This window comes from Nicotiana tabacum, chromosome 4, assembly GCF_000715075.1.
Source record: "Nicotiana tabacum cultivar K326 chromosome 4, ASM71507v2, whole genome shotgun sequence".
NCBI classification, from domain to species: Eukaryota; Viridiplantae; Streptophyta; class Magnoliopsida; order Solanales; family Solanaceae; genus Nicotiana; species Nicotiana tabacum.
The window spans coordinates 126316964-126329825 of NC_134083.1; the positions used below are offsets into that span (position 1 = coordinate 126316964).

At 37.3% G+C, this 12862-nt stretch overlaps 1 protein-coding gene across 1 annotated transcript; it reads right to left on the reverse strand.

Annotated features, from left to right (window-relative positions):
* Positions 1-8787: 8787 nt before the first annotated feature.
* LOC107790024 (endoglucanase 9) lies at positions 8788-12515 on the reverse strand. Its single transcript, XM_016611920.2, has 6 exons — positions 12233-12515; positions 10426-10929; positions 9985-10134; positions 9742-9853; positions 9503-9666; positions 8788-9348 (listed from the first exon to the last, which is right to left on the reverse strand). The coding sequence occupies exons 1-6, from the start codon at positions 12440-12442 to the stop codon at positions 9019-9021; spliced, it is 1470 nt and encodes a 489-aa protein (XP_016467406.1). The 5' UTR covers positions 12443-12515; the 3' UTR covers positions 8788-9018.
* Between the last annotated feature and the right edge of the window lie 347 nt (positions 12516-12862).

The following is a 12862-nucleotide window of genomic DNA, read 5'->3' on the forward strand; positions in this document are numbered from 1 at the left end:
GATCATGCGAAAGGCTTCTGCGATCGCGATTCACAAGGCCCAAACATCAATTTGATCTTTGCGAACGCCACAAAAAGGTCCACGATCGTGATTCACACCCTGTAGCCAAAAACCTACAACTAAAAAGGGCCTAAAAACGGTTCAAAACCATCCGGAAACTCACCCGAGCCTCTCGAGACCACGTCCGAACAAATCAACAAGTCCCAAAATATAATACGGACCTACTCGAGGCCTCAAATCACATATAATAACATCAAAACCACGAATCGTCGATCAAGATCAATCTCTTAAGTTTAAAAACTTCAAACGTCGAACCAAGCATGTGATTCAAGCCTGACCAATTTGGAAAGAACCCATATTTTGCATACAAGTTCCAAATGACATATCGAACCTATTCTAACTCCCGAAACAACAGTCCAAACCCGATAAAATTAAAGTCAACTCCCGGTCAAACCTATGAACTTTTCAAACCTTCAAATTGCCAACTTTCACCAAATAGTGCCAAAACATTCTAGAAGCCTCCAAATGCAAATTCGGGCATATGCCCAAGTCCAAAATCACCATGCGGGCCAAACGGAAACATCAAATCTTCGATCAGAGGTCAAATACATAAAAGTCAAACTTGATCAACTCTTCCAACTTAAAGCTTCTAAAATGAGAATCATTTTTCCAAATCAATTTCAAAATCACCCGAAAATCAAAACCGACGATACACGCAATTCATAATACATCATACAAAGCTACTCATACCCTCAAACCATTGAACGGAATGCAAATGCTCAAAACGACTGGTCGGGTCGTTACATATGCTCTAGCTTAAAATCATGATTCAACTAGGTAATAGAAAGAGCCTCTTGATTATTAATCGAACTAGAAAATAGGAAAATATTCGTGAGAAGATACCCTTTAGACTAAAACCACCATTTTATTCATTGCAATTGTTCACCGTGCTTCAATTGGATTATTTACTGGATTTAACATTTAATCGAGAGATAAACCTTAACTCCAAGTGTAATCTAATTATTTAGTGAATTGGTGAGAATCAACAGTATTACAGAATGAACTAATTCAAGAATTGGATTCCGAGTCAATTACCCTTATTTCTTTCACTGATATTTTTGTGTTGCTTAACTCTTATCTTTTGTGATCAATTGATAATTGCTTAATATTTAGTAGTTAATCTTAGTGTCATTCAATCAAGCTAATCTAGAAACTACTAAACTAAAATAAAAATAAGGAGCTAACAATTAATCTACTATTACATACCACAGAGGATCCCCCACCCCAGACTTAAAGTATGCAATGTCCTCGGTGCATATAAACGTAATTAAAATTCAGAAGGGTGGTAAGAAAACTCCCTAGTCACTCCTCGTCATCCTCCTCATCAGCTCAATATGTGGTCGTAATGACCCCACACTTAAAATTTCAGCATATGTTCCTTCCATTAAATCAAGGTTACTTAGACTTCACTTTGCACAATTTAAGCACGTTAGCATCATCCAATCAACTAGTTTGCATGTAAGAACAACGTAATCACCATACTTTTAACAATATACCTCGGCTCCGATGAGCCACCCTACACTTAAAATCTTATGTTAATCTGGCTCACAAACCACTAGTGTATCTATCGCGAAGTCTCGGGTTTCAATTGGGACTAAAATTGCATTTGAGGCATTTTGATAAATATTTGGCGCGCAATAGTTAGATGTAAGCTCTTGTGTGGGTGAGGGATTACCTCACCCTCCCAAATCGGCTTGGGATTCGAGTGTAACCACTCATGTACTCAACAATCAATACCATTCCTAGGGGGTTCAAGGGGGTGTGTGTGCTTGTGTGGGAGTGGGTGAAGCAAAAATAAAAGAAGAGAGAAGAGAAGACTTACTTGGGCGCTGCGACCTAGGAAGTGAGGTTGCTTGTGCGACTGTCCTGGCTAGGAAGGGAGCTGGAGCTCGCGCTTGGGCAAGCGCCACCAGGTGTAACGCGAGGTCCCTAACTTGTTGGGCATGGTCTAGGGCATGCACACGCGATTATTCATTCTATTTTTTATTCCTTTAAGCATTTTGACCTCCCGGTCTCGCTCCCGTACCTATTCAAACACCAAAAATCAACCCGTTAGTACCCAAATACAAAAAGAAAAACTCAAATTAAACTAAACTAATCTACAAATTGGGTTTCCTTCCAACAAGCGCCTTAGTTAATGTCATGGCATGATGTTTACAACATGAACATGGGTTTCCTCCCATGAAGCGCCTGATTTAATGTCGTGGCATGACATGACCCACTTGCTCAAGCTGGACGCTTTCATTTCCTCCTCTTTCCATGGAGTTTTTCCTTCTTGCACGCTCGAGGAAGATTTCCTCTTTCCTGCTTGACCCTTTCCTCTTTTACCTTTACACAATCAGCTCGCAACACCACTTCTTCTAACTCGATTTTCTTTTCCTTGCCACTAGGCTCCACATAAAGACCTTGATCTATCAACTTCGACTCTACCACAAAGATCATGCACAAATTCTCATAATGCTTGGGAAGTTTAAGCGCCTTGTACACATTAAAAGTGACTTCCTCATCATGTACTCTCATCTTCAGGTTTCCTTTCCTCACGTCTATAATTGCTCCACCAGTAGCCAAGAATGTTGGCCTTAAAATAATAGGCACTTCTTCATCTTCCATGTAGTTAAGTATAATGAAGTATGCGGGAGAGATGAACTTCCCCACTCGTACGAGCACATTTTTAATAATCCCTTCTGGCACTGCCAATGACCTATCCTCTAGTTGTAAAGTGATTGTTGGAGGCCTAGTCACTCCCAATTTGAGATGCTTAAAAATAGATAAAGGCATCAAATTAATATTAGCACTGCACTCCTCAGTAAGTGCAACTGTTTCAAACTCTGTCATCCTTGTTTCATTGGCCACAATGTCTCTCAAATATTTAGCATATTTTAGGAATTTCTTGTAGCACTTCTACCAAAGGTAGATTCACATGCATCTAGCTCAATATATCTAAAAACGTATTATACTTGGAATCATCCTTCGATTTCTTCAACCATTGAGGAAGCGGTGGTGGTGGCCTTACCTATATCTCTTGCATGTGCTCATCATCTTTCTTCCCAGCTTCTCCCACTAGTTTAGGTATTAATATTTCAAAATCCTCTTTAGGCGCATCCTTCTTAGGTGGCACCTTATCTAATGCTCTCTCACTTCTTAGATTGATTGCTTGCACTTGTTCAATGGGATTCCTCTCAGTATCACTTGGGAGTACTCCAATAGATCTGGTATTTTATTCTACAGCCAACTGCCCAATCTGCCTCTTTAAATTTTGAAAATCAGTCCTCAGTTGTTGGTTGTCAATTAACAGCCTTTTCAGCATATCATTGGTGCTTTCTTCTACCTGTTGTGGTGGCTTTTTGTAGTTTCCTCGGGGTCTACATTGATTTTGAGTAGCCTAATTTTTACCCCATGAGAAGTTCGGGTGATTCCTTCAGTTGGGATTATAAGTGTTCCCATATTGCGCATTTTGGTTCATTTGACCTCTACCCTGCTGGCCCACATAATAAATAGATTTTGGATTCACAGGACATTGGTCACTCGTGTGAACCTCTCCAAAAATTTCACAACATAAGTCCATCCTTTGAACCTGCTACATCTAATGGCCTTGACCCATATCCATCTTAGCCACTTGCTTTGTCAGCTTTGCAATCTCTGCTACTTTGCTGACATCTCATCCAGTTCGAGTGTACCTGCTATTTTCTATCTTATCATTCTTCTTGGTTCACCCTCACCTTGCATGTTATGATCATTTGTAGTGTAATTGTTCAGTAGAGTCTTAATCTCACTATATGGCTTTTGCATGCAACTTCATCCACAAGCTATGTCTAGACTCAATTTGGAGGTCTCATCCAACTCATCCACAAAAGTATGTCCCAACATTTCATCAGCTTGATAGTAGGGCGGACAATCTCTGAGAAGCTTTTTATATCTCTCCCAGGCTTGACGCAGAGTCTTGCCATCTTTTTGTTGAAACCCCAGAATTTGGTTTCTCAATGACTTTGTTTTCTTTGTGGGAAAGAATTTAATGAGGAATTTATGTGCTAGGTCGTACCATGTGAGGATTGAGTTTTATGTCTCCTTGTTCAACCATTCCTTTGCTTCCCCCATCAGAGAAAAGGGAAACAAAGTCAGTCTGACATAGTCCTTGGAGACGTTCGGATAGTTGTATGTATCCGTAATCTCCAAAAAATTATGGATGTGCCTTTCCGGATCTTCATTCGACAAACCCACACCATGTACTATTTCAGCTTGAAGTGCCTACTTATGTCAGGCTTCACGATAGCCTGAGTCATGTTCGCGAGACTAGGCCTTGCGACCTCAATCACCGGAAAGAAACATATGAAACTTGAGATTGGAAGTGAAGATTAAGGTGTTTGTGCATGTGTACTATTTTGCAAGGGTTTTGAGCTTGGTTTTTATCTGATTTTGTTGGAATATCTTGGATACGTTATTGTTGATGTTGTTCCTATTGTTTGGTGCTGGTTTGAGTTGGGTGAAAGTGAAATTTTATAGAGGAAATACTATCCGATTTTCTATAAGTGACCTACTAGCTTAGAAGCATGTTTGTAAGTCCTATGGCATTGAATACAAGTGTTACTGCCTTAATGTAGATTAAAGTCTTCGGGAAGATAAACGTTGAGTCGTTAAGTAAACGATAAAGGTATGTTAAGGCCAAACCTTTCCTCCATTTTGGCATGATATCGTAACTAAATGCGTTTGATAACTAAACATAAAGAGAAGTTCGTACTCCTGAATTTATGTACATTATCCTAGTCTCATAAGTTATAGTATTCTCCCTTATCGGGACTTTATATTCAGTTAAGTATTATCTTCTTTCAGGCAAGAGAGCGGAGGGTCTATATATATACAGTGTTACAGTATTTTCACCACCATCGAGCTATAATCGATGTGCAGGCTCATATTGGGCAACCTCTGATCATATGGTAAGTTATATACCGAGCCTACCATGACCGAGCTCTTATGAGCGAGCCCAGTTGGTTGAGATACAGATCCTAGATACCGAGCTTGGTATGGCCAAGCGCCTATGAGCGAGCCCACTACGGCCAAGCAGTTACCAGTACTAAGCCTTATAGGGTCGAATAACTATTTTGCTTGCTATATTGAGAGAGATGGATCAGTATAAGCAGGTAAGCATATCTTCAGATCATCTTTGACTCCCAATTACTTTCAGTTATTATATTATCAGTTCAGTTTCAAATTCAGTTAGTTCAGTTGCCTTACATGCTTAGTACATTATTTCATACTAAAGCTCTCTTGCCTTAGGGGCACTCCATTTCATGCCTACAGGTTCAGATAGACAAGCGGGTAGATCTCCTCAGTAGGTGTTATTCAAGTTCAACTTGATTGGTAAGCTCCATGTTATTCATGAGTTGTCGGGTCTAGAGTTTTGAGTACATATTTTTTGTGTGTGTGTGTGTGTGTGTCTATATATATATATATATATTAGGCCAGGGCCCTGTCTCGACCACAGTATAGCCGTTAGTAAAGGCTTGTAGATATATCCTGTCAGTCAGTGCAGTGTGTTGGCCTTGTATGTATGTTCTTTTGGTTTGTCAGTTGTAGTGGTTATGACGGCCTTGCCGGCCCAACTTTATACAGATGTTCAGTTGAAGTTGATCTCCGTTCAGTTTTATATTTTGTTTCACTAATTATCCTGCGATGTGGCCTCGTCGGCAAAAGTACGATATTATATGTTCAGAGTCTCTCAGTCTTAGGTTTGTACACTCGGTCAAGTGAGGCACCGGGTGCTGGTCTCACCTCCCCAGGTTTGGGGCGTGAGAAAAATTTTAATTGTTCAACGCCATCTTGAGCCTCGATTATGTCATATCTAAATTTAGAGCAAAGTGAGGTGCAGTCTCTAAAATTTACCATATCTTCGAGATTGCAAAGGACAAAAGAAGTTATCAGTGTCCCAATCAAGAATATTGGAATAGGTACAAAGATCTTAATAAATGAAATGGCCTTCGTTTTCGGGCCGAAACGAATATCCATCCTTTCACACCCAAGATTACCCCTCTGAATTTTTGGGCGGGGATGAATATCGATCCCTTTACACCCAAGATTACCCTTCCAATTTTCGGACAGGGATGAGTATTCATTCCTTCACACCCTAAAGTTATCATTTCAATTTAGACGGGGATGAGTATCCATGCCTAAGATTACCCGTCTAATGGCCTACAAAAATAAAATAAAGACAAAAACGATGATTAAAGGGAGTTGAAGAAGAAAGAAAAGTTTTATCTGTCAAATATGGATTCAAGAGACCAGCAAATATTGTGGATTGATGTTCATAAATGCAAGTTATGCGGCTATTTGTAGAGTTCTCAAGGCAGCCTCTTAAGTGGCTTTGCCGATGTGGGAGCAGTAAGTCTTACAATTCAAAAGGAATTGGGTATCCTAGCTCAATTGGAATTACATGCGGTGTTTTTGACGCATAGGAACGCTAAGATTAATTCAAGCTTATGTGTAAATTAAAGAGTCCTATGTTAAGTAGAATAGGGAAATCCTATATGAACTGGATTTCTATCAAAGCATCAAGGGGCCTGTATTTTATGTCATCTAGGATACTTGGTGTTACAACAGCAAAGTTTTGGATTTTTAAAGTGAAGCACGTGGAATTCTAAGTCAAATAAGCATTTGAGCCTTGCAACAGATCCATGTATTTATTCAAATACAGTCATATGGACTTAAAAAGTTACGTTAAAAATAAATAAAGGATATGTTGTCTTCGGTGGCAAAGCCAGAAATTTCATTAAACTCAAGTTGTCATTTTCATAGAGGCCCAGTATGGTGCCACATGTCAAATAACATGACACGCCAAGTCAAACGGAAGAGTCAATATGGTCATGCCACATGTTAAAATGACAAGACATGCCAAGTCAAATTAAAAGGCCAATGAAATGATGTCATATGTACAATTAACTCGGCTATTTATGAGCATCAATCCACAAAAACGGGTTTTCATAACTCAGAAAAGAGATAGAATTTATAATAAGAAGCAAGAGTGGGCTCATGGATCAAAGGCCACAAATTTCTTTTCAAGATTCAAAAAATCAAATTTAAGTTCAAGAGAAATTTGAATTCAAGAGTGAGCTCATGAAACGAAGAGCAAATCAAGTTTCAAGGAGTACAAGTTTAAAGCAAATATCATGCTTGTTGCATTCAAAATCATCGTTCGTGGAAACAAGCATAAATTCAAGATCTAGCTCAAGAGCCCTTGAATTTATCTTAGAAAAGAATAATCAGAGGATTTATAGAGATTGTTATACTCAAATTATTTGAAATAAAATACTAACGATTATTGCAATATTTTTTCAGTCTACGCAAATTTTATTGTCTAAAGTATGTTCTTTAACTTTTTACTCCCACTTGCCACATGCAGAACTTACAAAATACATAAGTTAACCCCTGTATTATGGACCAAATTCATGTTACACACTTTTTGCAAACGAAAATCATCTTACACACTCAATCTTCTAGAATGTGCCTAAAACACCATTTTTAACAGCTGGCGCGAGCGTGTTTTACACCCAAAAGAAGCAAGTGAATGTAAATTTTTTGGCTCTGAACTATTATCTTAATGCCACATGTCCAACCTTTTTTATTTTCTTATTTTTCATTATTTTCTTCTTACTTTTTTACCCACCCCTTCCACATTTATTCTCCTCATCAAAGAGGAAATAGGAAAGAAATCATCCACTACCATTCTCCGGCCTTCATTAACGCCACCATACAAGCACCACTTCAAATCTTTAAACTCCAGCTCTTTCATTTTCCAACTCTATTTTTCTCTCACCACTAAACCATTATCACGCTATTTCCCACCCTAGAATCCTTTACCCCCAATCCCTAAATCAAATCCCTAGTAGTGACACGCTGAAATGGGAGTCTAGTAGAGGTTGTATTTTCATTTGTGACTCCGAAACTCCGATTTTGATTATTTTCCGACTAAATCCATCGCTAATTCTCAATATTTGCTCTGCAAATCAGAACAAACTTTTTGTCTCTAGAGTATACATTCACAAGATCTCAAGCTGGAGTAATTATAAAAACTCAATTAAAATCTAAAAAAATGGTCAATGATAAGACGAAGTAAAGGTTCAGCAAATCTCCAATTAAAACTTTTCGGTGTTCTCTCTAGTTCAGGCGAAACTTTTTCAGGTGGTTGTCTTCTCCATTTTCCGGTGGCCGGGTTTTTGGCTGGTCTATGATACTTTATGTTTATATGGAAGAACAACATGGGATTTTAATGGTGGCTATGGAGGTTTAACTTGGTAGAAACTTTAGTTTGTTTGGTCTACGATAGAGAAAGATAGCCAAGTGGAGACGAAAGAGAAGAGTGGAGAGGGAAAAAATTAAAAATAAAAAGTAAATGAGAATAACCACATGTCACCGTTTAATTCATTATTTTTGCCTTGTTAGCAGCAAATGGCATTTTCAATTAAGTATTTTATTTTTTTCTTAAGTTATGACACGTGTCACGACCTTATTGGTACGTGATATCACACATATATTGAAAAACTGGTCAACAAAGATTTTGAGTGTATAAGATCATTTTCGTTCGCAAAAAATGTATAACGGGAATTTGATCAAAAGTATTGTCCATAAAACATGCGAAGGAACACTTGTTACACTTAAGTTTTGCTCGTGGGGCAAGCAAGAACAAGAATTTAAAACCATCCACATTAAGAGCTATTTGTGTACTTCACCCTCGTAAGGTCTAGTAATCTTTTCTTTTTATAAGAAAACAACCCAACTAAAAACAAAAGAAATTTGAAACATCTAAAACAAGATACTTGAGAAGGGCTAATAATAAAAATATATTAAAAGTATCCCTATGTAGCCACCAACTTTTGGTGGCACATGCCCATATGTTTTTGGACTACAATCTAGGGATATATTTACAAATTTTAAAGGTAAAACATCCCCTTGTACCTCTTTTAATTTTCCCTAACGTTTGGAACTATCAAAGTATGCTAGAGGTCCAACAATGGCAGCATTAATATAAGTAGCAGGCTCTGAATGACTATAATCTGTACGTTCATCTGGGAAGAAATCATTTTGATTAGGACCTCCAACAATTGCTCCAACCAAAATGTTTGGGTTGGCATTTGCTGTATAATAGTATGGTTGAAATCCACCATCACAACCAAATGACTGTGGATGCATTGCCATTGAAGGTAAAGATGATCCTCTGTGGTGAACTCTTCGAGGGTAATTTGTTCCATAGCCTACCATGTATGACATTTTCATTGGATTGTTACCCAATATATAGTCCACCTATAATTAAAGAAAACACCACAAATTAGCAACCTCAACAAATTGCAAAAATAGACTTGTAATAGGTCAAATTCCACTCAGTGTATACAAATTTTAAATCATCAGTTGATAAGACTTAATCAAACTCTCAGTTTATTAAATGAGACAAGTTTACCTGTCTTTTTGCAAGTATTCTAATGGTCTTTTCTGTGACCAAGAGGCTTCCACAGTTGAAAGTATGCTTTTTACTAGCCATATATTTGGCATAAGTGGTGAGCAAAGATGTGATGGATGTCACATATTGAAGATTTTCTTCAGGTAGCTTGTAAATTAGGCCCCCTGTGATAGATAAGTAAATAAATAGTCCCCAAAACAATTAAAAAGAAAAGAGGAAAAAAAGTAGTCCTGCCTCACCTTTTGTATATTGGGTACTTGTATAAGGTGAGTTGGGTAGTATTTTGCAAACAAAGTCTTCAGCTTGTTGTCTGAATGGATCAAACCTTTTGTCATTTCCAACAACGCTTCTCTACAACATTTAGAACCATTTCAGGCTATATATACTGATTATGAAGTCTTAAATAACAAACCAAAGAACCAAAAATATTTAAAATATAAAACATAGGTAATTAATGTAAATAATCTGGATCAAATACGTACCCTTGCCATAAGAACATGAGCACCAGCATACTTGTTATCCCAGCTAAATAAGTCTGGTACATCATTGGCTCCCAATGTGTTTATGAAGTTTAAGTATGAAATATCATTTGTTGCTCTCAATAGCCATGCAGCTCCCCAATATAGCTCATCCTACAAAGTCAATTAACCCAATTTAATTGGGCCAGATCGAACAACCATCTTTTGGGCAAGTTACACATTTGGCCAATCGGCCAAAAATATTTATATATCCTAGCAGGTATACACATATTATCCACTAATTATGCACATATATTAGACATTGCCGGTCTATTTTTTTGGATGGGCGGGAGCTATATAGTATAAAAAGATCCCTCTTTTTTAACCAAGTAATCAAATCCTACTCGTCAAGATTGTTGGGCCAAAAAACTTGGCCCAATAATAAGGGAAGTGGACTATACATACCTTATAACCAGAGTATGAGCAATAGAATGGGCAAGCTGCAGAGCCTAGTGAATCACTATAGGAGCCTCTGTATTGAACTGCAAATCTAAATACTTTCACTGCATTTCCCAATAGCTTCTTTGAGTAAACCGGATCAACCGTCCGGAAAACTAATGAGGCAGCAGCTAAAGCAGCGGCCATTTCTCCAGCCACATCAGAGCCAGGACTGCTCGGAGAGACATAATAGACGCTCCGGACAGTATCCATATCTTCGGGCCTTTCCCAACATTTATGATCAGAATTTGGGTCACCAACCCCAACGAAGAGCTTGTTGGGCGCAGCATTTGCGCATTTGAGTAAGTAATCGGTGGCCCAACGGATAGCTGCCCGTGCATTTTGCAATTGGGGCCCCATTCTCTTGCCATACTCAAGTGTGTTCCAAGAGAGCAATGTGGTAGTGTATGCCATTGGGAAATTGAACTTGACATTGTCTCCAGCATCATAATAGCCTCCAGTTAAGTCCACCTGCCAAAATTGTATCACTTATTTTAGACACTATGTTTCTCAATCCTTAATCATAGTCTCCATATGACTGATATTTTAACACCTAAATCCTAACTAAAACCAATAACCTAGCAACATAAGAGATTTATGTGCAGGGACGGATATACGTTGCAAGTTATGGGTACCACAGCACCCGTTCACTTCGCTAAAATTGCTACCATGTACATAATATCTCTGTGAAAAAACGTATATATTGATAGAATGGCACCCAAAAGTCACAAAGTGTAAGTGGGTGCCAATTGTTTAGCCTTCCCTTTGAAGGCTTTTCTTGGCCTCAAGATTTCTTTTTCGGCACCCAAAAGTCACAAAATTGCTACTTATTAAGATTTTTTTTATTTTTAGTTGAACCCTAGGGCATCATATCTTTTCCTTCTTTTTCGGTTCTTTACCTCCTTTTATTACTTGTTAAGTCTCTCCTTCATTTTTTTTAACTTTCAATCTTCATTTTATTTTCTATCATTATATCTTACCTTATAAACAATTATTTTCTATAGTAATTTTAATTGATTTTAATTAGAATATAATTTCTTTATTTTTAATGAAACGATATTAATTTATATAATGGAATATAATTTGAGCAATATCTTCTATTGGGTTTTGAAAAAAATTTAAATGGCTTGATTGATAGTCGTTTTGAGTTGAATATCATAGGTTGAATGTTTAAGGTTTTTCTTTGAAAATAATTGTCATATAACTCAACAATTAAGATGGAAAAATAAACAAAGAAAAATACAAGTAAATTAATCTAGTCAAACAAAGAATATAGTGTAGTTAAGGTACCCTTTAAGAAAATATTTATATTGGAGGTGCTCTTTCATGAAATGTTATTTTTCTTTTGCATTTTTATTTAGAATGTGTTTAAATAAAGCGTTAAAATTTTAAACTAAAATCGAATTTATTTGTTCCGTGAATAAAAGGCCTATTCAAATTAACCAAAAACTAATCGAACCGACCCATTATTCTTAATCTGTCTTTGTAGTACTGACATGTATATTGTATGCATAATATGGTGACACCCGCAACCTTCAAATCCTGGATCCGCCTCTGTTTATGTGGTATAGTTCTTAGTCGCTTGTTAAACTTTAAGTGAACAATGTAATCGAGTCTAAATAAAAGATTATGAGGTCTTGCGAATCCATGGATACCAAAAGAATACAGTCTCAAATTGGCATAAAACACTTACTCACGTAAATTTAAGGGGGGAAAAGAGTGATGGAGAAGAATAAACTCAAAATATATAAAATAAAATAAAAACTGAACTTACTTTAGCAAGTGAACCATCTGAAAGCCCCGAACTACCCCTCCAAGAGACACGCTGGTTATGGGGGAGTTTCCCTGATCTTTGTCCTTCAAAGAACAAAATGGACTTTTCAAGAGCCTCTCTATAGTTGAAAACCCCTTGGGCAGTACCCAAAGAGAAGAAAAATGATGAGAAGAGAATGATGCAAACAGAAACTTCCACTCTAAACGCCATTATACTTTTTTTGATTTGCTCAAAGTATAAAATGGCTTATTTAGAGTTAGTTATGGCGTTGATTAAAACATTGACAAATGACCCCTTTATATAGGGGCTTGGGGAATCCAATCACAGCAACGCAAATTAAGGCTTTCCAATCAAGTGTCTTTTTCTTTATTGTCATTCCCTTTAGAAAAAATATTTAATTTAATTTCCATTTGAGTAAACATGTACTCTATCGAAATACACGAAAAGGTAGTCCATGCCTAAAGGTAGCGGCTTCTAATCTCTTAGAACTAGTTTAGGTTGACCAAGAATTTCGAGATGAGTGAACAAAAGACTAAAAGCAAATCAAAGTGTTTGAAGACTATAGAGAAAATGGAATGGAGGGAAAACACATGACTCCCAAAAATACTTTAGAAATATGTTCGAGCTTTA